Genomic DNA, 27,750 nt, shown 5'->3' on the forward strand with positions numbered 1-27,750 from the left:
TCCCGCCTCCAGAGACACATTCTAATGCCTATGTTCCTATCTGATAGCCATCGGGCTTCTTGTGTGGTGTCAGAGCATCACTACTGCAGGGAAGGAGAGGTTGGTCAGACCCCTTGCTGATTCCCCACTTCTGGTTCAGGCTTTGCCGATGGCCTTGTTTTTGGTGTAAGGTGGGGAGGACGGACCGAAAGTTCTCAATCTGAGCGACAGGTAGCCACACAGCTTCCCACTGACAAATGCTATAGAAGAATTCCCATCCCAGGGCATATGAAAGCAAACAATCAGATCAAAACACAACAACACAAAAATAAACATAAAAATAAAACAAAACCAAACAAAAAAAGATTTTTTTTTTTAAACCTAGCTTTTCTACATCAGGTCAGTAGAACACACTGAATCTCTCTATTGCACTGGGGGGGTGGGGGGGGGGGGTGTGTTAATTTTCCTTTTTTTAATTTTTTTTTAATTAAAGCTCATAATCCCACATCGGTGGCACTTTGAGAAGAATCTTCTGATAAGTGTTGCAGCTCGGCACCGTGTGTGTTGTATCTTGGAAACAAGCCACGCGGTAGCTGGAAAACTCGGAATCGGAGGAGAAAGGTCAAGGGTAGAGGCTGCTCAGTTTTCCTTGCCCTGTCCGAGGAATAATAAATAATCAAAGGACCGTCACTAGCCGCACTGTCCGTGAGAAGGGGGGGAAAGCAGACACACACACAGAAGCAAGCAAGCAAGCAAACAAACAAAAAACAAGACAAAGCAAATAAAAAACATAAATAAAAGAAATAAGATGACTGCATTGTAGTCTGTCGCTCCCAGCTCTGTCACCTCCTCCAGGACCGGCGCTGTGGGAAGAGGGCCCTGGTGAGCAGTTCCGCACTAGAAGGCTGCCCAGCCGTGCGCAAGGAGCGGAGCGGCGCGCAGCCCCTCTCTACACGGCATCACCGCCTCTTGCTGGGTAGCGTCGGTGTTTCGTCTCGAAATTCAACTGGCAAAGCCGCTTATGTTCCGTCTCTCCCTTCCTTCCATCCCCCACCCACTGCCTGCTCGACACAGGACGACTGGGCGGGCGCGTTACTTACGTGGGGCAGCGGCGGGGGTGCTGTGAGGGGCTCGCTGCGTGGAGCCGAAGGCACGAGGTCGGAGCCCTGACCGTAGTAGGCTTGGAGTGCCCAGCGACGGCTATCAGAACCAAAGAGTTAAAATATAAAATCATAAAATGTTTTTTTTTTAAATATTAATGTTCTTATAACAGAAGTTCTTATCAGAGGGTTGCACTGTACTTGGCAAACAAGCCTTTTTACCTTTTAAACAAATAATTCATTAGGTAATTAAATTCAAGTGAGATTACTCTAATTAAATACACACTGCTGTTGAATCATAATTTCTATGTGGCCTAGTTAAAGATGAACAATCTCTTACTCCTGGCAGGGAAAAAAAAAAAGAGAGAGAGAGAGAGAGGGAGAGAGAGAGGAAGAAAGCTTTAAAAAATTCCCCAGTGACTGGAATAATAGATTTATACACCACTGTACAGAGGTCATTTCAAGAAAGAAGAGACACCAAGCACAACATAAAGAGACTTTTCATGTCTGGAGATACTAGAATTTCAGGTTTTATTGCTGCAAGTTCTGTTAAAAGACTTTATGGAACCTAGGAGGAAATCAAAATTATCTTTCAAATGGCGATAAGTTATATAAATATGTGCACAAACAGAAATGTGTCTCTGAAGGTATTAGTTCTGCATAATTTCAGATGAGTAGCTACTAGGCCTCAAAGGAAACAGTGCATCTTGAAATGCTCTGAAGGCTTACACTGGCCAAAATAAGGCAGGACTTTAGCAAAATTAGAAGTAACTTTGTAGCCAAGGATGTGCTATATGTCCCGTTTCCCTTTAATAGCATTAGGCATTCAAACCATAAAGACTAATCTGGAGAGTAGAAGTTCCTGCTCTCTGCTTTGATCTCCTTCCTCTTGGCTGTTTAAAGCTGACAGTTTGGCTGAATGGCATTCACTGCTTTCATTTGTAAGACATGAGTTTCCTAGTGTTCCAAAGCTAGCAGCTACACCTGTACTGCAGGAATTTACATTGCATTGCTCCAGGATGGCATTGATTTGGGACGGGTGAAATACAAACACAAACTAATTAAAAACTGCATAATGCAGCCCTACAGGAACAAGACAGAAAAACAAATAAATACAACTGCAGCTGGCACGGCAATTGTGCCTCTGCCCCCAAGCAACAGTCTGGTGACATAAAATTATAAACCTTAAAAATCTCACATAATTGCAGTTGATCATTTTGGCGACAAAATGTAAATTATTTTGTTAATTAAGTTCAGAGCCATAAAATATTCATAGATAGGTAGACAGATGGACAGATAGATATGGAGAGAGGCAGATGATTCTTTCTATAGATCTGCATGCTTGCTTATATAGGCCTGTGCGCATAGCTTTAACAATTCATTTGCAAAAGTGCTAAGACAGAGAGCATCTCTGCATTCACATGGCTATTAGAAAAAAATGTAAGTTGCTACTGAGGTGGACTGATAAAGGATTAGTAAAAAGTCACTGCCACAGTATTGAAGAAATAAAAACCAATTTATCTTCATTTACTTAAAAAAAAGAAAAGAAAAAAAATATATTTGTGGCCATGATTTCTTCCCTAAATATTCTCTGAATAAAATAATCTTTGTAAACACCTTATTAGCTGTTACCTTGTGTACAAACAAATGCTGTAGCTGCTTGGATTCCTTCTTTTAATGCCCGTACTCTGGATATTTGTGAGTGTGTGTGCGTGTTCACATGTAGAGAAGCAACCAGGTATCTCTGGTTGCAACTATTTGTTTATTTTGATAAACCAAACCATTTGTTAGCACTGTCAGAGTTCCAAAGGCTGTTGCCGTGAATTAAATTTGCAAAAAGACAGTGATTTTTTTCTCTCTCTTTTTTTCTTCTTTACCTTTTTTAAACAGAAATGTTTCTCAGGTTGAGCATGAAGGGGAGGAGGGGGTAATCTGGCTCTCTAGAGCTACATCACCTCTCCACATATAATTGTTTGACACATGCCCTGTTGTCACAAAATGGGGTTGTTTCCCAGACCCTGCTGAAAGAAAAAAAAAAAAAAAAAAAAAGTGCAAAGTAATAATGAGTATTTAACAAGGATCATAAATCAGGGCTGATGAGAAGCACTCAGGATGGAGCTGATGTGGCCTGGCAGCAGGTGACCAGAAAGAGGGGACTAATACTAAGGTCCTGCAGGGCTTCAATCGTGCTGTCAATATTCCTCCAAAAAGTACACATTGTCAAATGAAATACAGTCTCATGCTAAATCAGATATAATACACTTAATGAAAACTCAGTCAACTGATCCAAATAGTTGACAGTCGGTGCATAATTAGAATCTACATGAGATATATAAAATAATGGATTCAGTTTTGCACAGATGTATCATTGAAATGTATAGGATTGATACTTAATATGGTAGAGTTATTTTAAACTTGCACACAAAAAAAACGCAGGGAGGAACGAGGAGAGGAAGGGAGGAAGGGAGGAAGGGAGGAAGGGAGAAAGCAAGAGAGAAAGAGAGAAAGAGAGAGAGAGAGAGAAAGAAAGAAAGAAAGAAAGAAAGAAAGAAAGAAAGAAAGAAAGAAAGAAAGAAAGAAAGAAAGAAAGAAAGAAAGAGAGAGAGAGAGAGAAAGAGAGAAAGAGAGAAAGAGAGAAAGAGAGAAAGAGAGAAAGAGAGAAAGAGAGAAAGAGAGAAAGAGAGAAAGAGAGAAAGAGAGAAAGAGAGAGAGAGAGAGAGAGAGAGAGAAAGAAAGAAAGAAAGAAAGAAAGAAAGAAAGAAAGAAAGAAAGAAAGAAAGAAAGAAAGAAAGAAAGAAAGAAAGAAAGAAAGAAAGAAAGAAAGAAAGAAAGAAAGAAAGAAAGAAAGAAAGAAAGAAAGAAAGAAAGAAAGAAAGAAAGAAAGAAAGAAAGAAAGATTTAAAATACTTGCTGACAACAGTCAGAAAACAAGCAACATACAGATAATCTATTTTTTGGCAGAACACCCTCTTACCTCACCTCCAGCACGTTCTTTCCATAGGAAAGAAAACTCAAACAGACTATTAGCTAAAGAGATCGTCTTAAATTTCTTCCTCTATTACCGGTGAGAGCTGAAAATCAAGAGAGTATTTGAAAAGAAATTGTTACCAAGATGTTTTAAAGCAGTTAAAGAATTACATGAAAACTTTTCTTCCCAAGCCACAAACACGGTACTTCAGCGATTAAGCCACTCTTACTTTTGGTAGATTTTATAATCAACGTCACACAAACCTTGATTTTTACTGAACAGGTCCACACGTGTATGTATCTGTGTATGGCCGTGAAAATTACACGGGTGAACCGTAAACATCTGAACTAGTAAGTATCTGAACTCCACTCTCGGATTTTGTCCTGTTTAGTATCCTATTCTCCCCATGGTTTGGTGCCTCTCTTTCAACATCTCTGTCATCTCCATTTGAAGATATTTTCAGCGGTTTATCACTGCCATCTCCAGCCCTGCGCATTTGCAGCAGGTTATCACAATTGCCAGTCCCCCCTGGCTGATGTGTTGCGCTGATTACCATCAGTGCCCTCAGATATTTGGTGCGGATTCCCAGCACTGCAATATCCACTCCTAGGACATCTGGAGCAGATCAAAATCACTGACTTCATTTTTCAGTAGAGTCGGTGTTAAAGCTTCACATATCCTCTTCGCAAACATACCCTTTAGTCAATTGCTGCAGAACCAGGCTTAGTTAAAATTCGGCCAAGCAGCGACCCCTATGTCTGGATTTGCATTTCTTATCGGACCCCTATCTAAACTGATTTGTTAATAATAAAGAGAAAATCTCTTGGCAGTGGATGCACCGCCTAAAGAAACTGGAAGCATCACACTGTCTTAGCAAGCTCCTTCTCAGGAAAGACTCTTTAAGGAGAAGTTTATCTGCCCAATGATCTTTGAATTACGTGAGCGTGGCCATTTAGGTCGATTTACTTTAAACAGTACACAATTTATTTTAAGCGATTACCTTAGGTATAATCACGTTATACCCAGCATTGCTACATGTATATATTTTTTCCCTGCTGTTTGCAGACCTGCGTCTGCTCTTCAGCGGGAAGGTGACTCTGCTTTTCACTCTGAGCCCAAATCACTTTTTGTCTACGTGACTTTAACGTGTTAGAAACGCTGTGCGGCTAATCACTTGGTACCGCACTCCTTTTTGTTGGGTTTTGTCGAAAGTTAAGAAGGCATTACAGCCTCTAGACCACAGAACTTAGGGCGGGAAGAGATAGTTGGTTGTTTGTGGGGTTTTGGGTTGTTTGGGGGTTTTTTTGTTGTCGTTTGTGTTTGTGTGTGTCTCTTTTTTCCTCTCTCTCTCTCTCTCTTCCCCCCCCCCCCCTCCCCCCCGGCGATTTATGTTTAAAATTACTTTGGGTTTGGTTCTGGTTTGTTTTTACAGTATTTCATTCCGTATCTCAAAAAATTCAAGCTAATTTATGGGGAGAGGACGTTGATCACACCAACCTTTTTGACTGTTTAGGTCCTAGATTTAGGGAAAGTTTTTTCTAGCGCTTCTGGAAGCTGTTGATGGCTTTAATTTTTGCTAAAAATTCGTTCTTGTCGCACTTTTGTTATTAAACTTCTGCTGTAGGTCTTGTATGGGGGTAAATAAACTCAGAATCTCCCAGACCTTTACTAAACTGATTTTCAAGCTAAGTAGCTTAATGCAGCGGCTCTGGTCCCAGCTTACTTGCACGAGTAGGTTAAAAAAAAAATAATAAAAAGAAGCTTTGAAAGATTTTCTACTAAAGTGACTTAACCGTCAGGGAAATGGACAGCGCCCAATACAGGAGCGGGAATCATGTGGTAAGGGATTGTCATTCACTGATCAGAATTGTGCATAATTAATGACGTTCGCAGGACCCTGCTCATCCTTGCGCCGGGAACTTCGCAGATGAGAAACAAAGCTCTCCGCTTAGTCTTGCAACTTCCCCCTCCTCGGTGGGTTTCTTACTTCCCTCTCATACTTTCTGTTCTAGTCTCTTTTTTCCTTTTTTTTTTTTTTTCCTTACTTCCCCCCCCCCTTAAATTACCGTTGCAGGTAAATTGCACTTCGTATTTACTTGCTATATTTTCACGCAAGGTGAAAAAAATAACAAAGTTCACCCCGAAAAGATTCTGGACTGGTAGAAAAGCAAGTGAGACTTTTTTTTTTTCCCCTCTCTGAACAGATCTAAGCAGGATGGGGGCGGATGGGGGAGGGGATGACTCACATTTCTTAAGCCTTCAAGTGGAAACCTTTTCTGGATACACATTCCACACAGATCTAAAGCGCTAAGAAGATTTCGGCAGCGTTGATGCCTTATCCCACCTTTATTTACCTGCAGCCCTTGTAATGTGACACTTCCATTCGCAACACGGCGCTGCAATTTTCAAGCCCCACTCAGCTTGTTACGGCGGGTCGGTCTTCTGCTCTGAGGGTGAGATTTTGGAGCTGGAAGGGGTGGAGATCATCCTTTCCCTGTTACACATAAGAAGGGAAAAACAGCGTTTTCAACTGATGAGGGAAGGAAGTTCAACTAACTCTGAGACGGAGCGGTTCCCCGGAGCGCGGGAACAGAAGGGCTGACTAGGGTTAGAGACATTCCTCAGGGGTGTCTCTGCAGGAGAGGAAGCATCTCCCTCCGCTTCAGCGGTTATCGGTCCCTGGTGGGACCCGTGGCGTTGGGCTGGACCCTCTGCTGCTAGCGCAAAGTGGCTACTTCCCTTCCCACCCCCCCACCTCCCTTCCCTCCCGAAACACTTGCATCCTGAAAAGCGGCTGGGCTTTACGTCTGCGGCCCGCTCCGTGCTGCGCCGTCCCCTGAGGAAGAGCTCGGCGGGCCATTCGGTCCCTTCAGCACAAAGACGGAGCTCCCGGGAGGCGGCGAGGGCAGGGCTGCAAAGGCCGTTTCATACCCCATCGCGGGGCCGGCCGAGGGGCAACAGCGCCCTGCCATGCCCTCCCCGCACTCGGCGGAGCGACAGCCCCAGCCACGCCGTGAGTTCCACACAGGAGTTGTGGGACAGAGTGACCGCCAGGCAGTCCCACCGGGTCTAGCAGAGCTGGGACAAGAAACGACCACCCTTCGTTCCGCCGCCCCAATCCCCGTTTTCCCCAGCACTAGGGCTGGGAGGACCCCGGCAGCGTCAGGAAAAGGAGAGTTTTCAGTGACGGCTGGGCGTTGCGAGGCTCTGGCAGTTCCGACGGGGTACAGGTGAGCCCTGTCACTCCGAAGAAGCGGGCAACACCGCGAGCAGGTCACAGCGGTGAGAACTTGTCCCCTTCAAGGCGGCCGAGTCCCTCGGTTGCTCGTAGAGCAGCCCTTTGTCTCCCGCTCAAGCGTCCACCTCGCCCCAAGGAGAAAAGGGGAACGAGAATGGGAAAATAATAATAGTAATTAAAAAAACCAAACCCAAACAAAACCCAGATCCTTCCTCTAATCATTGCTGTTCATGATGATAACGGCAACATCTCGTTTTCGTCCTTTCTCACCAGCACCCCAACTCCCCCCGCCATGCTTTTTCTTTGGTATCCTCTGAAGCTGGTGAATGGAAGTTTTGACAGTCTATAAGCCACTCAGGCTTCCCCCAACCTCGGAGGCGAGGGCTCGGGGTCTTCTGTGCCCCTCGGCATACATGTCGTCAATGTTGATTTGCGAGGTTATTTATTGCTAATATTCCAAGAACTGTCGCAATGCCTCTGATAATTGTCCCTGCGTGTCAATCCGTTAGCAGGGCACGAGTAAGAAAAAGGGCTAGGGGATCACTGAGGGTCTTTTTTTTTTAAAGTAAATATTCCTCCTAGAAGAACTGCTACAAAGCTTTTGACTTTTAGCAAAGTTGTGTGCGTGGCGCTTGTGGGTTTATAAACAGCGTTAATTTATATGTTGGGTTTTTTTCATTGGTAAATTGTTATAAGCAGCCCGGCTGCAAAGCCCCCTCTTCCTCTCATGGCCACTCTCGTTTGTTGCTGAGTCCAACGACGACAAGGGGGACTCAATGTTAAAGGTGGAAAAAAACAGCAACACAGTTGTTTTTGTTAAAAGGGGACACACTGAGGCTGCGAAACAGCAAAACCCCAATGTTGGACAGCTGTAAAATCGTGTAGACAGGTTGTCATACAGCAGTGGGGGCTTTTCTGAAAGGAGCCCATTGCTAAACATTAAATACACACACAGCAGAGCAGAGCAGCTGCGCGGACACACGTACACACACACACACGCACACGCAGGCACCGAGGAAAGTGGCCCAGGCTGAGCTGTGCACCACGTGCTGCGCCGAGGGGGGCGAGGGGGGAGCATGGGGCGGTGCTTGCAGCTCAAGTGGGTGCCAATCAAAACATCAACTTCAAATTGTATCTGAAAGATCAGCCTAGGACCTAAGGGCAGACACATCAGTTGGAGCTCAATTGTTGATCAGATCACATCTAAGGGATTTAGGAGCACAGAAGAGCCGAGATTTGAGGAAAGACACCCCACAGAATCCTTCCACACTCCTCCTTCTCTACACCTAGGTTGCAGTATATCTCTGACAGAAAGAAATCAGAACGAAAAAAGAAAATTGTCGGCTCGATTTCTGTTCTCTCGCCCTGTCTGACTCCACTAAAGACAGAGGGGGGGAGCAAAAGGAAAAAAGAGAGCGAGAGATCCAGAGAAGCCTGGGTTTGTTCTGCTCCCCTCCCCGGCTGCTCAGGCTCCCTCCTCCTTTTTTTTTTTTTTTTTTTTTTTTTTAATAATTCCTCCCCCCACACACCTTTTTTGATATTTCTGCCGCTTCCGTCGCCGCCGCCACTGCCGCCGCCGCTGTGCCCGTGCCCCGGAGATGTCCTTCCCCCAGCTGGGCTACCCGCAGTATCTCAGCGCCAGCCAGGCGGTGTACGGGAGCGACCGGCCCGGGGTGCTGGCCGCCGCCGCCGCAGCCGCCGCCGCAGCCGCTGCCGCCTCGGGCCGGCCGGCGGGAGCGGACTTGGGCAGCGGCTCGGCTGCTGTCACCTCAGTGCTGGGCATGTACGCGAGCCCGTACAGCGCCCCCAACTACAGCGCCTTCCTGCCCTACACCGCCGACCTCGGCCTCTTCTCCCAAATGGTGAGTGAACACCGCGCTTCCTCCCGCGCACTCCCCATTCGCGGGCCTGCGGAGCGCAGACACCGGGCGTAGCGGGGGCAAGGACTGGCGGAGGCAGCGAAGCAGAGCGCGGGGGGCGACGGAGCGGCGGCGGCTGCCGCCCCGAACAAGGTTCAGGGAGGACAGGGCAACGTGTGTGCCGGCGGATCGACTAGGAGAGAAAGAGGCCGGGGGGCGGGGGGTTTCGGCTGCAGGCGCAGCCCCCATCCACTTCGTTGCTCCCGCCGGGCAAAACTCTTTCGAGTTTTATGTCTTGACTGTGAGAGGGTTGAGCAGGGCTCCCGCCTCAGCGCTCTCGGCTTCCGCCAGCATCTCGGTTTGGTTGGTTTTGGGGTTTTGGTTTTTTTGGTTTGTTTGGGGTTTTTTTTTTTTGGTGGTGTTTGGTTTTTGTTTTTTTTTCCCCCCTTGCTGTTATTGGTGTTGCTGCTGACGGGTGATACTGGCGGTCCTGTTGTTTCAGTTGGCTTTCCAGAGTGCTCCTCTTCCCGCCCGGTCCTTTTCTCTGCGGCCGAGCTATAGACAGTCTATCCGAAAGGCCAAAGTGCAGTCTCGGTAGCTGGTATGCACGTTTATTCCCCATTTTCCTTAAGTCTCAAAAAGACTGGTTCATTTTGCTGAACTTTTCATACTCTGGTTGTGACGAATATCATAGATCTGATTTGCATCAAGAAAAGGAGGGCATTTACATCCCATTATATGCACCGGAACAGAAAGGCATACTGGCATTAACTCTGAAACAAATTGCCACCACCTAGATTGCCCTCAGCTTCCCTCCCTCCCCCCCTCCTTTAAAATGGAGTATTTAGTAAGTGAAATATCTATTTCTAACTGTTTACCCTGGTGTATGTAGCTGAAACGTTTTCATTGCTTGTATCTCCAAATTTCCCGGTGCCAGTACACATAGGTTCCCCTTAATTTCTAAATGTTCCCTGTTTTGTGTCCTGCTTCAGACATAAAAGTGTGGATATTTATAACTGGGTTCATGCAAAACGCAACTTGTGAGGGTTTTTAATAAATCCATGGAGACAACTAGGAAGATAGGCTGTTGAGCAAGAGTAAGCAACTGAACGCAGATAATCTGCTGATACCACTGCTTACGAAGACACTGTTAACAACACTCATTTCCTACTTTTTTTTTTCTTGATTTGAAAAGCAGTGAAAAGTTGGTACAGAAGCCGTGAGTGATTTACAAGTGACTTCTTCAAAAGAATTCCCACCAGAGATTACACGAAAAATATAATTTCTGCAACAATAACAAACGATAGCATAATAAAGGGAGTACAGAAAGCATACTCTGTAACACATCACACATCGGCTCCTCTTTGTGCATAATGTTTGCTCCTGAAATTAAAGTGTTCCCTCTTAAGTGTTTGGCAAAGTTAGATTAGTTTCTTCGTGGACATTTTGAAGAGGTTCGTTTTTAAGGTTGACACATATTTCGCAAGAGTAATGCCAAAAGTGTATTTCTGGACTAGGAAAAAAAAAAAAAAAAAAAAAAAAAAAAAGAGAGAGAGAGAAATAGATTGTACTGGAAGGGTAGCAGAAGGGAAGGAAAAAACCCAACACTTTAAATGTTAAATGTTAGCTATTTTGGAACAGTTCCCTGTTTTCTCGACGTATCCTGGTATTTTACTACAGCGATTTACCATGACGGTGGTATTTTGAAATAAATTCTATAAATCCTGAGCATTTGTAAATTGAAGGCTAAAATATTAAGTTAATACCCGGACAATTTGTGGTAATAATGAGGCCTAATGAGGTTGCTAGAAAGATAAAATGTTATTTACCAAAACACCTGATGGGATAATTTGACTAGCTGTGTTTTACTACTGATGATAAAAAGAATATTGATTGTAAATAAATCACCGTCTCTAAACGCTTGTAAACAATTTGTGTTTGCCCAGATCAAAGTAAAACTTACGGGATAAAATCACTGCATACCCGTATTCTACAATGTGTGGATCACTTCTTATTCCAGAGTTTAAAGGCACTTCTAACAGTTAGAAGTTAACGTTTTACGCTAGAATCTTAGTGTATTATGTTGGGTGGGGGTAAATCTCCTACTTTATGTTTTCGGACTGAAGTTGTGCGTTCATCTGCCCAGTCTCGTCTCGGGCCAACTCATTTAAAAGCAGATCCGGGGCCAAGGAAGAACGCTCTGCATGCATTTGTAATATTCTCATGGATATTTTCCAGGTATAAGAGCTACGTTGTGCGCAGGCATCAGTTTGTAACTATAGTACCTGCTTTCTCTGTCTGACAAATTTCGAGCGTACAATAAGTTACCCGCCGAGGCGAATGCGGAGTGACTGCATTCCCGTCGTTTGATTTGGTTTGGTTTGCGGAGAAAATACGCATAATGTCTGACAGAGCCCAGCTTAGCCACTCACTTTTCCTTTCCCTGCAAGAAGTGGGGATCATTTGGGAATACCTCTGTCTGATCTGAACGTGAAGAGCCTGGAGCGGGAGGGACGAATTTGCCCGTGAAGACCCTTTGCACCGCTCAAAGGCGTGTTCCGGCTCCCGGAGTAACCTATTCAGGTCTGTTAGAGACGCTAACGAGATAATTGATGTGCTTTTTCCTCTCCGCTTGTCTGAATGTGTTTCAGGGCTCCCAGTACGAACTGAAAGATAATCCGGGTGTCCACCCTGCTACCTTTGCTGCCCACACTGCCCCCGGCTATTATCCCTACGGACAATTCCAGTACGGGGACCCTGGGCGGCCCAAAAACGCTACCCGGGAGAGCACCAGCACTCTCAAGGCCTGGCTCAACGAGCACCGCAAGAACCCTTACCCAACTAAGGGCGAGAAGATCATGTTGGCCATCATCACCAAGATGACTCTCACTCAGGTCTCCACCTGGTTCGCCAACGCCCGCCGGCGGCTCAAGAAGGAGAACAAGGTGACTTGGGGTTCCAGGAGTAAGGACCAAGAAGATGCAAACCTCTTCGGGAGTGACAACGAGGGGGACCCCGAAAAGAATGAAGATGATGAGGAAATCGACCTGGAGAGCATAGACATAGACAAAATCGACGAAAATGACGGGGAGCAGAGCAACGAGGAAGAGGAAGAAAAGGCTGAGCTTTTGAGACAAAGCAGAGAACAGGAGCACTTGGAAAAGGAGAAAGATTTGGCACTGTCAGGTTCTGAAGGGCTGAAACCCAAAGACGCGCTGACCATGGTGAAGGACGTCTCTGACAACAACACGCGAATCATCAGTCCCGGGGGACAGAACAATTTACAGATGCCGTCTCACAGCAAACCCAAGATTTGGTCTTTGGCAGAGACAGCAACTAGTCCCGATGGTGCCCTGAAATCTTCTCCTCCTCCACCCCCTCCTCCCCAGGTGAACCACACTTCTCCACAGATCCAGCATCCTGCCTTTCTCCCTAGCCATGGACTCTACACATGCCAGATTGGTAAATTTCACAACTGGACAAATGGGGCTTTCCTCACTCAGAGTTCCCTGCTAAATGTGAGATCCTTTCTGGGAGTAAATCACCACCACGCTGCTCATCACAATCACCACCTTCAGGCCCAGCAACAGCCTTCTGTTTTAACAGCAGCCCTTGGAGCCCTAAGCAATGAAAAGCCTTCAGAGAGGACCAGTCCCAAACACATAGGTAATGAATGCATCAGGCATCCAACTTTCTCTCCACGCCCAACACATGAACATGAACTTTTCCTTGAACGATGGTGTCAGATTCAGCCCTAGTGTAACTGATTGCTTTTAACGGAGTTACAGACAGTTATCCTAGTGCCGATTTCCACACACCACTCCCCCACCATCCACCCCCCTCCCCCCGCCTGGAGCATGTTGATCGCATAGATTAATCCCATTTCATGTGGACTGCTACATTCTCAAACTATACGCCCATCAAATAAGATGAGAATTCAGGAATGGCTATTCTAAACACATTTTGTGTGTGTTTTGCTTTCCTCCTCTCTGTCGTGACCCTCATCTCCCGGTAATTTAAAAGACATTCAAAAATGTGGCAAAAAAAGATTGAGCACTCCTTACATGCTGAAAGTAGGGAATAGTGCTGCACACATAGAGACACACCCACACACACCTAAACACGAGAGTAGAGCGAGGTGTATTCTTTGCACATTGTCCAGATTTTTTAAATGTTGTTACTCTGTTATACTAAAATGGTTCTCCTGTTTTTGTTTTTCTCTCTCTTCCTTCTACACCCTCCCCCACTTCTGTCTCCTAGAAAGAGAAAACGTACCAAGAACTGAATCCCCACCTCAGCCGTTAAAATCGCCCTTCCAGCCTGTCCGTGACAAGTGAGTTTGTTCGTTTGTTTTCACTGCAGAAATGTCACTTACGTGAAACAGAGCGTTTGAATAATAATGACTAACTATAACACCTAATAATCACCGTAATAATAGATACAGACAACAAAAACAACAGAAAAGTTTCAAAGTTGAGCTGAAATGCAATTGTATATAGCCAGCCTATAACTCTTGTGAAACCTAACAGACCTTAATGATCTAGTGTTAATGACACCAGTCACAAATATTTCTCTGCAATTAACTAATACTGGGATGCTATAGTAATAAACAGTTACAGAAAAGTATAGGAAAGGATTTTTTTCCCCCTGGAAGATTGTTACATCTTCTTTTTTTTTTCTTCCTCTCTTCCTCCCCTGCAGTTCTTTGGCTCAGCAAGAGGGAACACCGAGAATTTTAACAGCTCTCCCTTCCGCTTGATTAAATGATATGGTGAAAAAATATTACAGAGACTGATATTAAGGACAGAAAAAAAGAAAGGAAAAAAAAAAAAAAGAGGAAAAGATATAAACGACTCCCATCAATCTCTTTTTGCAATAAGACGGTGCAAACCCATAAAAGCGATTACACAAATCTGTAGATGGATCCCCTTCTTCATTGTACCATTTCAGATCGTGTTATTCTATCCATTCTTGGATTATTTGTTTGGTAAATGTTTCCCATGTGTTTGTGTTTTTCTGTATATAGAGTGATTTCAGACTGTAAATAGCGCGTCAGCAAAACTTGTCTAAATCATATATTTTTGTCTAATAAACTAAATGAAATTATGAGCTCTCTTCAGGTATGTATTCTGTTGCTGCAGATCTTATAATTGTATATATTTTTTACAAATCTATTCAAACATTTATAATTTGATATCTAAAAAGTTGAGTCTTTTTGTCTTAGGGTAACTCAAAATACCAAATCCAAACTTTTAAAAACTCTTGTAGCTAGAAGCCGAAAACAGATAGTGAGCTTCCCTTTCTTACATGCAAATCTAAGAAGCTACTTCCTAACTAGTAAAATTAAAGTGATTTAAAAAAAAAATGTGTTGAATCGGACATATCTGTAGTATCAATTTTCTGGACATAAATGGATCTGATTTCTACCTACTTTATAAAATACACTTTTGAAAATGAAAAGGATGAGTTTTCTCACAATTCCCTGGTGTATAACTTTGCTGTCCCAACTGGTTCCTAAATTGAATCAAAAGCTTTATTACTTTGGTATACGCCCTGATCGAAGTCGGAAGAAAACAAAAAAGTTAGCAAATAGAATTATTTGCAACTATTTACGCTTTAAAGAAGCACGGAGGAAGCACGACTGTGAAAGAATTTTCTCTGTGACATCAAGCACAATCTTAGTAGGGAAAAAAAAAAAAAGAAAAGAAAAGAAAATGAAAGGCAGCTCTTGCACTTCCCACAGAAAGTTCTGCAATTCCTATCCGTTGGTTAAAAAGAGACTGAGACAATGTATCGGTTTATAAAGACATTAATCTTCCAAAAGACGGTCCGTTAAAATGTGTAATATTTTGAGTGTTTACTTCTTTTTTTCTCCTAAATGAGAACACTAAATGAGCATTGAGGTGCTAATAAGATACCAGATGGTTGTTGATGGTAGAAAATGGAAAGAAGCAGCTGGGAAAGTCATTAAGAAATAATGTGGTGACGCCCTATCCAAACTGAACCAACCTCAAACCAGGACCCGTCGTAAACAAAATGAGATTTTAAAATAAAATACTTATAAAATTCTACCCAGAGATCACAATATTGATCTTAATTCAGCTTCGAAATCATCGCAAGAGAAGAGGGATCTTGGTAAACTACCCCTTAGAAATCTTAACGATCAGTGATGGAGGGTAGGCTTCTACATTTTGTGTTTTTCAGATGGATCAGAGAAACCGATCAGGCAAAATAGATTTTGTGTGGGATATCTGAAGAGCTGCCTGAAAAGAATTTCATTTTGGCATCCTGCGGTTGCCACCATAGCATCAGCTAATGTACTTTTTGACTTTTTGTTGTTTCATTTTTCCTAAGTCACACTCAGCATTGGTAACTGGTCCAGCAAAAGAGTGTGTTGCAGTTTTAGACGAAGCATAGAGACTTAGATTTCAGTGAGAGAAAGGGAGAGGGAAGATCTAAAAAAAAACCCAAAACAAACCCCCCCCAAAAAAAAAAAACAAAAAAACAAAAACCACGTGAGGAAAAAACATCACGGCGCGTCAGATCATCACTGGTGTAAACCTGACTGAATTGCTTTCTCCATTCTATCAACTCAAACGGCAGCAGTGGCTGCCCTTCGCTCCGCTTAGGCCCGAGGCACAGCGGTCTCTCGCAGCCCAGCGGTCCAGGGTGCCCTCACGGGTGCGGAGACGATACCTAGAAACAGCACAGGGATGCTCTGTGAGACGGAGAGAACGCGAAGGGGCCAAATTTTCTCAGGGGGAGAGGAAAGGGAATTACTTTGCAGCATGTGAAGGTCAGAAGGGGATTTAACTGTGGAGAGGCGTGGAGCGTGAGTGGGCATTTTCGTGCGTATATGTGCTCGAACTCTCGTTCTCCGAATGCCTCCGGCGGGCCGCGCTGAGCCGAGAGGAGGGTCCGAGCAGTCCCGAGTGATGGGGCGCGTGCCCGGCTTTGGGCAGGCTCGCAGCGCCCTCTGTGGGCTGCGAGAAGCGCCGTCCCCTAGCACAGCTCGGCGCAGCCGGATGTGTCGGCCCGCGTATCTGTGCAGCCGGGTAGGGCGAGCGGGGACTATCTGCCTTTAAATTCAGCCGGAAAGCCAGCAACGTTCTCTGGAGTCTGGATTATTCTCTGGAGAGGGATAATTCCCAATAGATATCTGGCTGGCAGTTTCCCCCCTTTGGAAGCCTCAGCATCCCCAGGAGTTGCAGAAATGATTTTTTAAATAATTACTCTTTTTTTCCCTCTCACGTCTCTTACCCCGTCTCCCGTCGCCCCCCGTCCCCCATCTGCTTCTTTGAATTTTCCCTTGCCTTTCCCCCGTAACATCAACGGTTGTGATGCTTCCCTCCCCAGAGAGCTGAGAGGGTTACGGTGGGGGCTAATGAAGCCTCGAGGGGTCAGCGCCAAGTCAGCACCGTCCCCCACCGCTCCCGGAGCCCTGGAGAGGAACCAAACGATGCATCTGTCTGTTGCCTCCTACCCACGCTGTTGGCGAAGGCAGAGACGGCCCAGGGAGCTGCTTGCGGGCTGGGTACTCGGACGGAGGGTGCTCGAGCCACTTTCAAAGTCTCTAGCCAGCAGCGCAAGTGGCTTCCCGACAGAAAAGGGAAAGCTCACAAGTAGTAAGGCCATCTGAGAAACGTCGTATCGTTAAATGGGAAAAGCTCTCGAGTGGGTGCGTGCTTAAGGGCCAGGCAGTCCCCGAGGGCTCTTGCTTTAAACTAGAAGACGAGAGGTGATTTTCGGTTGTTCATTAGCACACGGAGCCCTCGGAGGCTGTCGGTACGCCGTCGGGTGCGGTGTGAGGGGCCAGGGCTGGGCGGGATGCGCAGATACCTGCAGCGCCCTGCCGCCGGGAGCCCCGCGCCAGTTTGAGAAACGAGCGGGGGCTCCATATTTCCTAGATTTCGGCCGTCACGTGGGCCGTGCCGGGAGTGATCGTTTACGTCACCCTGGCAGGAAAAGAATTCGTAGGTTTTCTGTCAAATTTTCCATTTTCATTGAGATCCATCCTGGCAGACGTACACCAGCGAACACCAGAGTGTAGGGAGAATAATAAAGCAGAAGCTTAAGCTAAACGATTTGCCTTAATTGGGAATGCTTCATGCTGATAAGAGTAAATTGGAAAGTCAGTGTTTCCTATCTCTCTCTCTCTCCCCCCCACCCACCCTTTCCCCCCCCTCTCCCTTTCTTTTAAGCGATGACGGTACCCGAACCTGATAAACAAAGTCAATTGGAAAATTTGCATTGAATCAGATGGGATGCTACATCTACTAATACTTCTTTTAGAACAACACCACCGAAAGCCAAGACACATGCTCTCGCTACTTAAAAGAGTGGCAGAAAACATTTTTCTACATGTTTTCATAATCCTTCATCCTCCCACGGTAAAAACTGTCTCCCCGTCTTGTTTCTGTTATTATTTCCTTAGCATTAACAGAAGAATGGCAGAAATCTGTGAAGAAGGAAGACCGAAAAGTTGATATAATCTCGAGTTCAGTAAACTCCAAAATTAGCAGTTGCCAGAACGCACTAAAAGCAAGCAGCAGCTTTACGAGGATTTGGCTTTGTCACAGAGAGATAGTTATGAAATGTGCTTATTGGTATGCATGCCTCATTTCTTATTCTTTTTCTATTTTATTCTGAAGAAGTCTATTTTTAACGACGGGAAAAAAAAAATAATAAAAACCCACCAAAAAAAAAATGCTTGCAGAAAGGGAGGGAGAAAATCAGTAGGGTGCATGTGCTTACACTTGCTCATTCCTGTGATTGCTGTCTTTCCGGGCTTCTGTCCCTTTTTTGTTGCTCTGTTTTTGAGGCACTCTCTTGGAAACTTGAGGCAGCCCCGAGGCCGCGCAAGCCCGTGCAGACGTCGGAGCGCCGGCGGGGCCACCTCCGGGGCGCGGCTGCCCTCGCCGGCCCGCCGGGTCCCGCAGGGCGCCCCGCACCAGTCCTCACGGCGGGGCTCATCACATCTCCCACTAACTTTCATTGTGTGACCATGTTCCCGCCAGCATTTTTTTTCCCCCTCGTGGGCGCCGATCAATTATTCACAAGCACATTTATCTCCCCTGCAATATGGAGAATTCATATTCATATCTCTGTTTTAGTGGCCTGACACTGATTAATGTAATATGCACCGTGGCTCCGAGCGCAGCCCTGCTCTATGAATCATGCACTATAAAGTTTCAATCGTCCTTGTAGATGAGACTATTACAAAGAGCGCATAGCGGCGGGGGCCGGGAGGAGGGGCCCGGCTGAAGAGGTGGCACTTCGCCGCTGTCGGCCACCGGCCCCTTGTTAAACAGGCTAGTATTGAAATAAGCCGGCGATTGATGTGGGATAATGCCGATTCGGCATCGGTTCCTTCCAGAGGGGCTCCTTCAGACACAGCTCTCCCTGCCCGGCCCGGCCTGGCGGAAGGGTCTGCCGCGGCCCTGCCTCATCCCTTAGCCCGAACCTGGGTACAGGCGGGAGAGGCTGCTCTGGGCGAGAAGAGGTTGGCTGCCCAGTGCCCATCATGTGGAGTGGGCACTCTAGGGCTCAGGCTGACCTGAGGTGTGCCCTGACTGACTCATGGGTCCCTGCCTAAGTGTTGCAGTGGAGGCTGTGGCCCACTGCAGGGGAAAGGAGTTAAAGGGAATCTTCACCCCCTGGCTTATTCCAGTGTTGTTAGGGTTTAATTAAAGAAAAAAAACAAACCAAAAAACCAAACAATTCCAAGCGTCCTTAAAAGGTGAGGTGTAAAGAATGGTTTGGGCTGGGGGAGGCATGCTGAGCAGGCTGTCGGCTCACAAGCAGTGCAGAGGAAGGAGTAATAAGTGCTCTGCAAAAGGGGGGCTCAAAACACAAGCTCCAGCATACATCCTCCTTGCCCCTGCTCCATGCTCAGTTTGAATTTGGAGCTCCCCTTCCATTTCAGCAACAGCCCAATGCCTATGCCCAGTATTTGTTGCTACTCACCTCCCTGCAGCCTGCTGGCCAGTGGAGGGAAACCCCCAGTCTGGATTTGTCACCCACAGGTTGGGAAACCCAGCTGTCTGCCATGGGTCAGGCAGCTATGGCCTAAACTGTCTGGGGCAGGTCCTCACTGGCCTATAGGAAGCAGAAGGCAGATGAGGAGTTGTGCTGTGTGGGACCACCAGTTCCCTTCTGCTGGCAAGAGCCACAGAAGTGATCAGCAAGGCCTGCACCCACCACTGTCTCTGCAGGGGCTGTGGCGATTAGCGACATGGAGCCTGATTCCAGGCTTTGAGGCGCCAAGTTTTACATTTCAGCAGTAAATCTTACCTAGGACTAACAAATCAAGTAAAACAGTGGAACATGCAATAAACATGGCCTGTGTGGTGTGCTTTCCAGTGAAAAGTTACAGAAACGGCTCCTGGCGAGGTTGGTGTTCTCCATTGTGTGGTGCCCCCATGCAGTGCCGTTCATAGCTTGCCTGTAAAACCAGCCATGTGGACAGGAATCATTGGAAGTACCAGGAGACTGAGAACCCCATAGAAATAGGTATTCAAAATTTAAGACTTCGAAAATATGAGCTCTTAAAACTAAACAATGTTCTTCTGTGAGGAATTAATTTACTCAAGTTTCGTCACCATTATTAATATTAGTTTTGGCTTCTCTTTTGTGTATGCGAAAAGAATACATGCATGGGTATTTGTAAAAAATGGATAAAAAGATATCTTTTATCTGTTTTTACTTACTTTTATTAGCATTACAGACATCCTTCAAGTCAGATAACCACTTGTTTCCTAACATATTCCTCAGAAGTGAAGCTAATGCAAAATTGCAAATGTGGGATGTACATCAAGTACTTGTTGCCTCTCCTGCGAGAATAGAAAGCACTGGTGTAAACTCTGTGCAGAATTAAAGGTGAGTTTAAAAAGTAACATTTATTTTTATTCCAGATTTGTGTCTGACCCATTGATATTTAAGGGTTTTATTTTGAGGTCTCGGCCCCACACAATACATTGTTCTTTGCTGCTGCACAAGTAGCACTTTCCCTGTGATGCCTACAGTTCAAAAACAATGAAGCAATCCATTTATTTTGTTGGTCAATTGTAGCACAAAGTGAGGTGGTCAGTGTGGAAAGTTTATCACTGTCTTGTCCCCTTGGAGGAGGCAGAGCATTCACACACCCTCTGCCCCAGTACACAAATGTCAGTCTTTTTGCAGGCTGATGTTTTTCTTTTGAAGATGCCGATGGTGTCTCTGATCCACTAATCCATTTATCCAGTTTCATGAGTGCATTGGCTGAATATGCTCACAATAGCCTTGCCCAGCTGGAAACAAGAAGTCAGTGAGTGCAGCCGGCACACCCACCAATGCCTGACACCACTCTCAAATAAGGCTTGAGTGCTTGTCTCAAAAAAAAAAAGCCCCATCTCAGCTCAAACCCTCAGAGCCCCCAACCTGCCATGATGTGCCCAACACTGTGATCCTTTCCACTTTAAGAGTAGAACCATTTTTATTGCCATCTATAGCATGCTACAGGGCAATATTATTTTCATGATAGTTGTCTGTGTCATTGAGGGTTGAAGCACTCTTCAGGAAAAAAATGCCTCTGGGACTATACAAACAAGTGCACATTAAAGAAATTGGTCAGGTTCTGCCAAGGAGGAGCAGGCTCAGTGGGCAAATGGGCTTCCATTTGTGCTTGGTGCTGTGCCGTTACTTGCCAGCTTTTTATTACATTTTAAATGTATGTTTAATTACCAGTGTTATTGGTAATAATAGAATGTTGGAAAATATCAAATACGTTTGTGAGCTTGTGTGAAAAAGAAGTTAAAAGGTGTTTGGTGCACAGAATGTTAAAAAGATCTCACAATGAAGTGATTAACATTTTTATGAATAAAATTAATCACGCATTAACTCTGCAGCTCAATACATCTGAATGCCAAATGTTGCACGGCAGCCCTTTCCCCTAAACCCAAGAATTTTGGATGCAGTATTGACCCACATCAAACACTTGTCTATTAGTAATGGCAGTGTAGTTATGAGAAGATATTTTAATAATGTACGTTTACATTTGAGGTGAGCAAATAAAAGAGAGAAAATAAATTGGGGCTATTTTGTCAGGCTTTGTGAGGACTGGTAGGCACATAAAATACATTAGGAAGCAGTCAATAGGAGCAACTGTTCAGAGAAAAAAGTTTATATGGTGCTCACGAAGGCAAATAGCAAAGCCACTGTAGTAAACAGATTTAAGTAGACCGTGTTTAGATCTCCTTGGCTCTTATTAGCATGCTCATTGTTCTGGGCAAAGCTTATTAGGTTTTAAGATGGGAGCTTACAATTATTAAAATAGCCACTGTGTCAGATAATAAAATGTGATCTCTCTTTTCTTTCTCTCTTCCTCTGTGTGTATATATATGTGTGCGCGCGTGTGTGTTTTCTAATCTCTTGCCACTGTGGTTTTGGGATTATTCCAGCAGGCTGTACAAAGGGAAGCAAAGGCATCTGAAGTGTCACTCTACAGCTGTGGCAAAGTAACAGAATTTCCATTTTGTTGATGCTCCCAGCACATGTGTGCAGCAGAAGGTGATATCAAAGGAGCCGTTCTTCCTCAGTTCTGCACATTATTTTTCACTGCTGTGGCGAATCTCTCTGAGCTCCGTGAACCAATAAAACAACGGTCCCTGTTTGAGTTGATATATTAATATTTACTGAGGATTTGCAAGGTCGAGGCTAAATGTCAGCAGATTGCTGGGGCAGTACTGTGGGGAATAATTAACAAATCTCACAGCAGTTCAGCCTCCTAACATCTTTATTAATCTTTTTTTTTTTCTTCTCCTTCTTTCTCCTGCAACAGTACACTGAAATATTGCTTTTTCACTCAGTGAAGATTTGGGGGAAGTTTAATAATAAAATTCTGGGTTGGAAGTATTTGGTTTTGACAGTTTCTTGGCCAACAAATGTTAGTTGTGAAGGCTATGATGTGTGAATTAGCACCAAGCCACTGGGATTCTCACCTGCCTCTCCATCAAATTCATCTTGACCAGTCTGCCAAGAACAATAATATTGCTGCTATAAACACACCCCCAAACTGACTTCATTAAATAGTGGGTCCACTTCTCTAAGAGAAGAAACTGGAGGACCCCCGTTCAGTGTGCATGTCTCCCTTAACATGATTATAGCATGTGCTTTAGTACGACTTAGACAATTCTCTTTAATAAGCCTCATAATTAGTGTTGGGATGCCTCATTACATGTCATTGCCTGTAGCAGTCCTAGGCCAAACAGCCCTTCTCAATCTGATTTATTTAATTTATTTATTTATTTTATCAGGCAGCAGGAGTTGTCTAGAGCTTTTTGTTTGTGTAATGGGGACTTGCATGGAGCCCCCGGTGTAAAAATACCACAAGGAAATTAATTGCTTCTGTGCAGATTCACCACACATATGCCCTAGGGACTGATATATTTCTGACATTGCTACACTACAGTTTGCTCGGGAAAAAAAAATCTGGAAAAGCTACAAATGCAAACATATTAGCATTCATATAGATTCCGTATGTTGTAACTGAAAACAAGGAGATTTTAAAAGTGTGTCAGAGCCTTCAAGATGTTTTTGAAATAAGGTGGATTATTTTTTCACATTTGTCTTTTTTTTTTTTTTTAAATACTCAAAACTCACTAATAAAATACACATGGGTACATATTCTGTTTGGTACCATCTGATAAATGTGCTACTTAAAATAACACACACGAGGAGTGTGGTGACTCAACGCAATAAGAAGGCTAACACACAAAGCTGCCCTCAAGGTCAGTGGTTTGTTATCTATCACTGTTGGTCAGGTTGTGAATCACAGCTGCAAGTTTCAGCAAGTTAAGGGGAGGAGGAGCATTTAGAGTGCTTGCCCTGTGGAAAAAAAAAAAAAGCTGAGCTGGTGGTTTGTTAGCTGCCTCAGAACATCACCCTGCAGCTTCTGGGTAATGCCCATTCCCCTGTCACTAAAGCAAAGCTCGAAAATGCCTTGATCCAGATACAAGCGCTTTGATTTACTTGTTAGAATTCAGGTGGAAGGGTTTAGGGTTAGCAAGTCCACCACTGCAGAGCCTTGTAGCACTGCCCTGTCGTTGCTTATATTGATTTCTTTCATCTCAGTCCTTGTAAACTTTGGTTTTGACTTTGGGCTGATCCTTCTGATACAGTTATATTTGCCCAGTGACATTACTATTGATAATCAAATATTAACAATTCATCTCACAGTGCTTGCACAAATGAAAGATTTGTTCAGAATAACACCATATGGGAGCTGTAGCATTTAGCTAGTAAGAGCTATTTGCATTCTTCATCTGTGACTGTGAAGGGGAGTCCTCCATCTACTAATTCGAGGTACTTAAAAACAAAAAACCCCACAAGGCAAATCAACGAACACCTTAGGTATGCAGATTTTGATTGCTTCAGGGATCTGCTGGCCAAAGTACTGTGGGACAAAGCCCTAGATGAAGAGGGCCCCAGGACTTCTGGTCAATATTCAAGGATCATCTTCTCTTTTTCCAGGAACAAAGTATATCAACAAATAGGAAGGCAGGAAAGAATGATAGGAGGCCTGCCTGGATGAGCAAGGAGCTCCTGGACACACTGTCACATAAAAAGGAACTCTACAAGGAGTGGAAGAAAGGACAGATAGAATGGGGGAGGGGGAGGAGGGGGGTGGGGGACAGTATACAAAGAAGCTGCTCAATACGCAAGAGACCTGTTTAGAAAAGGTAGATGTCAATTAGAATTAAATCTAGCCAAGGAGCTCAAAGGGAACAGCAAACATTTCTATAGGTATATTAATGGTAAAAAGAAGACTAGGGAAGATGTGGGTCCTTTCAGAAAGGAGATGAGGGAGCTGGTGATAAGTGACATGGAGAAGGCTAAGGTTCTCAATTAATTCTTTACCTCAGTCTTAACTGGCAAGGGCTGCAGCCATACTCCCAGAGTCACAGAAGATAATGGCAGACACTGGAAGATGGAACTGCTCATTGTGAGTGAAGATCAGGTTTGTGACCAGTCTTGTTTAACATCTTCATCAGTGACATGGACAGGAACATTGAGTGCACCCTCAGCAAGTTTACTGCCAACACCAACCTGTGTGTGGTGCAGCTGACATGGTGGAGGGAAGGGATCCATCCAGGGGGACTGTGACGTGCTGGAGATGTGGCCCCATACCAACCTCATTGGGTTCAACAAGACCAAGTGCAGGATCCCGCATCTGGGTCAGGTCAATTCCAGGAACCAATATAGCCTGGGCAGTGATTGGCTTGAGAGCAGCCCAGAAGAAGAGGGCTTGGGGGTGCTACTAGATGAGAAGCTCACTATGAACCATCAGTGTACACTTGCAGCCCAGAGAGCCAACTATGTCCTGGGTTGCATCAAGAGAAGTGTGGTCAGCAGGTTGAGGGAGGTGATTCTCTCCCTCTACACAACTCTTGTCAGTACCCACCTGGAGTACTGTGTCCATTTCTGGAATCCCTTATAAGGAAAATATGGACATGCTGCAACATGTCAAGGGAAGGGCCATAAGGATGATCAGAGGTCTGGAGAACCTCTCTTATGAGGTTAGGCTGAGAGAGTTGGGTTTGTTCAGCTTGGAGAAGAGAAGGCTCTGAGATGACATTACTGTTGCCTTCCAGTATTTTAAGGTGGCCTACAAGAAAGCTGGTGAGGGAATTTTAGGGTCTTGGGTAGTGATAGGACTAGGGGGAATGGATCCAAGTGAGATTTATGTTAGACATTAGGAAGAAGTTCTTCACTGTAAAGGTGGTGACACATTGCAACAGGCTGCCCAGGGAGGTGGTGGAAGCCCCAGCCCTGGATGTTTTTAAGGCCATGTTGGATGTGACTCTGAGTAACTTGATTTAGTGGAAGGTGTCCCTGGCCATGACAGGGTGGGTTGGAACAGGATGATCTTTGAGGTCCCTTCCATCCATGACAATTCTGTGATTTTGTGACCTTAAGGGGATAGTGATGCCTTAATTCAGCATCTCCCTTTGGAAAGGAATAATGTGAGGGAACATATAAATTCCTTCTCAAGTTATGTTTTCTCTGTAGTGATTTTTGCTAACTTTACAAGAAATGAAAGCAGTAGAACAGAGTAAGCAGAAACCAGTTCATGTCACCAAATGCTTTTAGAAACAATCATATGGCCTTCTACTACTGTATATGTGTGTGCACGTGTACATTAGAGAGTGAAGAAGTTATTCCCCCAGGCCTTGCTCATAAAGGCTGCTTTGTAAGTCTAAGTGATTACATGTGGACAAGAGGTAAGAGAAGATGATTTACTGTGAGCACAGGAAATTTGTATACTTCTGGTAATCTGTGGTAAATCCACCAGAAAGCTAACAAAGTCTGATGTTGCCTCACATTTTGTGTGGTTGATCTCTGGGTGTGAAGATGTTCTCAGGAGTGTGAAAAATAAGTTTTTAGGCTCCTCGAAATGCTCAAACACATGGCTTTCTTAGGCAGGACAAGTCCTACAGTCTGCCTAGGCACTTCCTTACTGATTTTTGTGAAGGGTATGGAGAATCAGAAAGACATAATAGAAGTGCTGCTCTCAGCAACACATTTGTGTCTCTCGGTTGCTTTTCCACCATAAGTGGTGTATGTACATTCTTGGTCTCACTAGGCCATTGTTGGTGGTTTTTTTTTTCCCTCTGAATATCTGGCTTGCAATACTTGAACCTATGCACCTTCGTGTGATAGTCTTTTAGCTTTGAGAAACAGATTCAGTGTTATATTTCTATGCAAAGCACTCCTTGATAGTACATGGTAGCTATGCCCACAGTGCAGGCCTTGTGGATCTTAGGTATGATCACCAATATAAAATGCAAGGGTTCTTACTTGCATGTAGCTATTGTCTTTGGAACCAGAATCTGCTCAGTGTCTCCTGACAATAAGCACTCACAGGTCTGGACCCACTGATCATGGATGTAGATTCAGTTGGTTGCATGTGGAATTGGAGGTGCTGTGGCTGAAGAACATTTATGTGACTTCATTGGTCATCTTCATCTTTTTTCATGGTCCTTTCCTGGCTTCAAGACTTGTATCTTGGTTCTGTCTTCATTCTGACTTTCAAATAATAGTCTCTTCATTTCTCCTCTGTATCCTCTCAGCAGGTAAGAGGCTTTCCCTTTGTTGCTTTAAGAGAAGGTTGCTGTCATCAGACAGTCTGATTGTTCTATTCTCTATGCCAGACCTCCAAATATGCCTCCCTCTACTCTCCCTTCCCTCTTCAAATTGAAAACATTCTCCTCCCTCTTTACTTGAAATAATGACACTTTAAAACTTCTTGTGAAACTACATGGAAAAAAAAGTAAAAATCATTCCACACTGAGTACCAGCCTCCATCACCCCTGTATATTAGGAAACTTGCTTCTCATCTCACTGTTGAGGGTATATAGATGTCATTTTACTGAACTTTTGGGAGAGGGTGAGAAATCAGATGCTGCTCCCAAACTGTCATTACACAGCCTGTGATACTGGCTGGTCTTCTGCAAGTCTTGATTCAAGCGAAGGAGTTACAAGAATGCTGCTGTCTCACCTGACAGAAGCTACCTCTTGTACCAGTTTTGAAGGATGGCAGAAAAATGCTGTTTGTGCAGCTCCTAGTCATATGAAGTACAACCTCTCATAGCCCTGATCACAGGGAGAACTTCTTTTGCACTTCACAGTCATCTCTTTCAAATGTTTCACTGGAATGAGATTTGAGATTCTTCTGTAAGAGATCACTTGTCTGTACTTGAATGTGCAGAGGTTCTCATCTCCCAGGGACAGAGCATGTGCATGTAGATCTCATATGAAGGACAGGGAAAATAGCAGTAGAGCTAAGGGCAGTCCCAAAGGACCTCAAGACCAAAGAACAAACATATGTTGGAAAGTACAAAAAATACTTTATTGTTGTCAAATGTATAAACCTGATGTACAATTCTAACCAGATCAGACTTTGGGCTGTTGCCCAGTTATTCATAAGACAGTGTCCAGAATGGATAAGATGGTAAGATTCTCCTGGGACACATCTCTTGATCTGGTTATTTTTTGTGGTGCTTGATAATACACAGTTCTCTGCCAGAAGGAACTGTGGGCTCACATCCATGTTTATCCTCACGTTCAGGCAGCAGGGATATGACTACTTATACAAGTGTACTGTGTGTAAATCAAGAGTCCCTTTGAGTAATGGGGGAATTATGTGAAGTCTGTTCTGAAAGTGATCTTCATCCTTTGCTTTGTCCTTTCTTCTAGAGAAGATTTTATAGTATTGCTTCCTAGAGATGATGAGAAATTTTCTTGAAAAGTTCTGAAATGAAGTTTCTGGTGTAGGGAATCTGCACAAGACAATTGTTTCCCCTCATCTGGTGTAGAATAATCTGGATATCCTAATACAAATTGTTCAGATGATTGATTGTAGGTGTAACAGAACAGAGAGACAGTAACTGATCTCTGGCTTTTGAGCAGTAGTCACTGATATATGGAGGAAGAAAAGCTTCTAGGTGATGGAAGAGGTGGCCAGCTTGGAAGCATGATTCTGGCCAGTGAACATCTTTTGGATACTTCTCACTACCCTAGGCAGTGATTCTAAACAAGCTGAAGGAATCACCTCACTTGGTTGGAAGT

The 27,750-nt window shown here is 44.5% G+C and overlaps 1 protein-coding gene across 1 annotated transcript; it reads left to right on the forward strand.

Moving 5' to 3' along the window:
* Positions 1-8,450: 8,450 nt before the first annotated feature.
* On the forward strand, positions 8,451-14,277 carry IRX1 (iroquois homeobox 1). Its single transcript, XM_064150416.1, has 4 exons — positions 8,451-9,147; positions 11,796-12,810; positions 13,405-13,477; positions 13,846-14,277. Exons 1-4 carry the CDS (start codon positions 8,884-8,886, stop codon positions 13,901-13,903), a joined length of 1,410 nt encoding a protein of 469 aa, XP_064006486.1. The 5' UTR covers positions 8,451-8,883; the 3' UTR covers positions 13,904-14,277.
* Positions 14,278-27,750: the final 13,473 nt, after the last annotated feature.

Source organism: Pogoniulus pusillus, chromosome 10 (assembly GCF_015220805.1).
Source record: "Pogoniulus pusillus isolate bPogPus1 chromosome 10, bPogPus1.pri, whole genome shotgun sequence".
Taxonomy (NCBI): Eukaryota; Metazoa; Chordata; class Aves; order Piciformes; family Lybiidae; genus Pogoniulus; species Pogoniulus pusillus.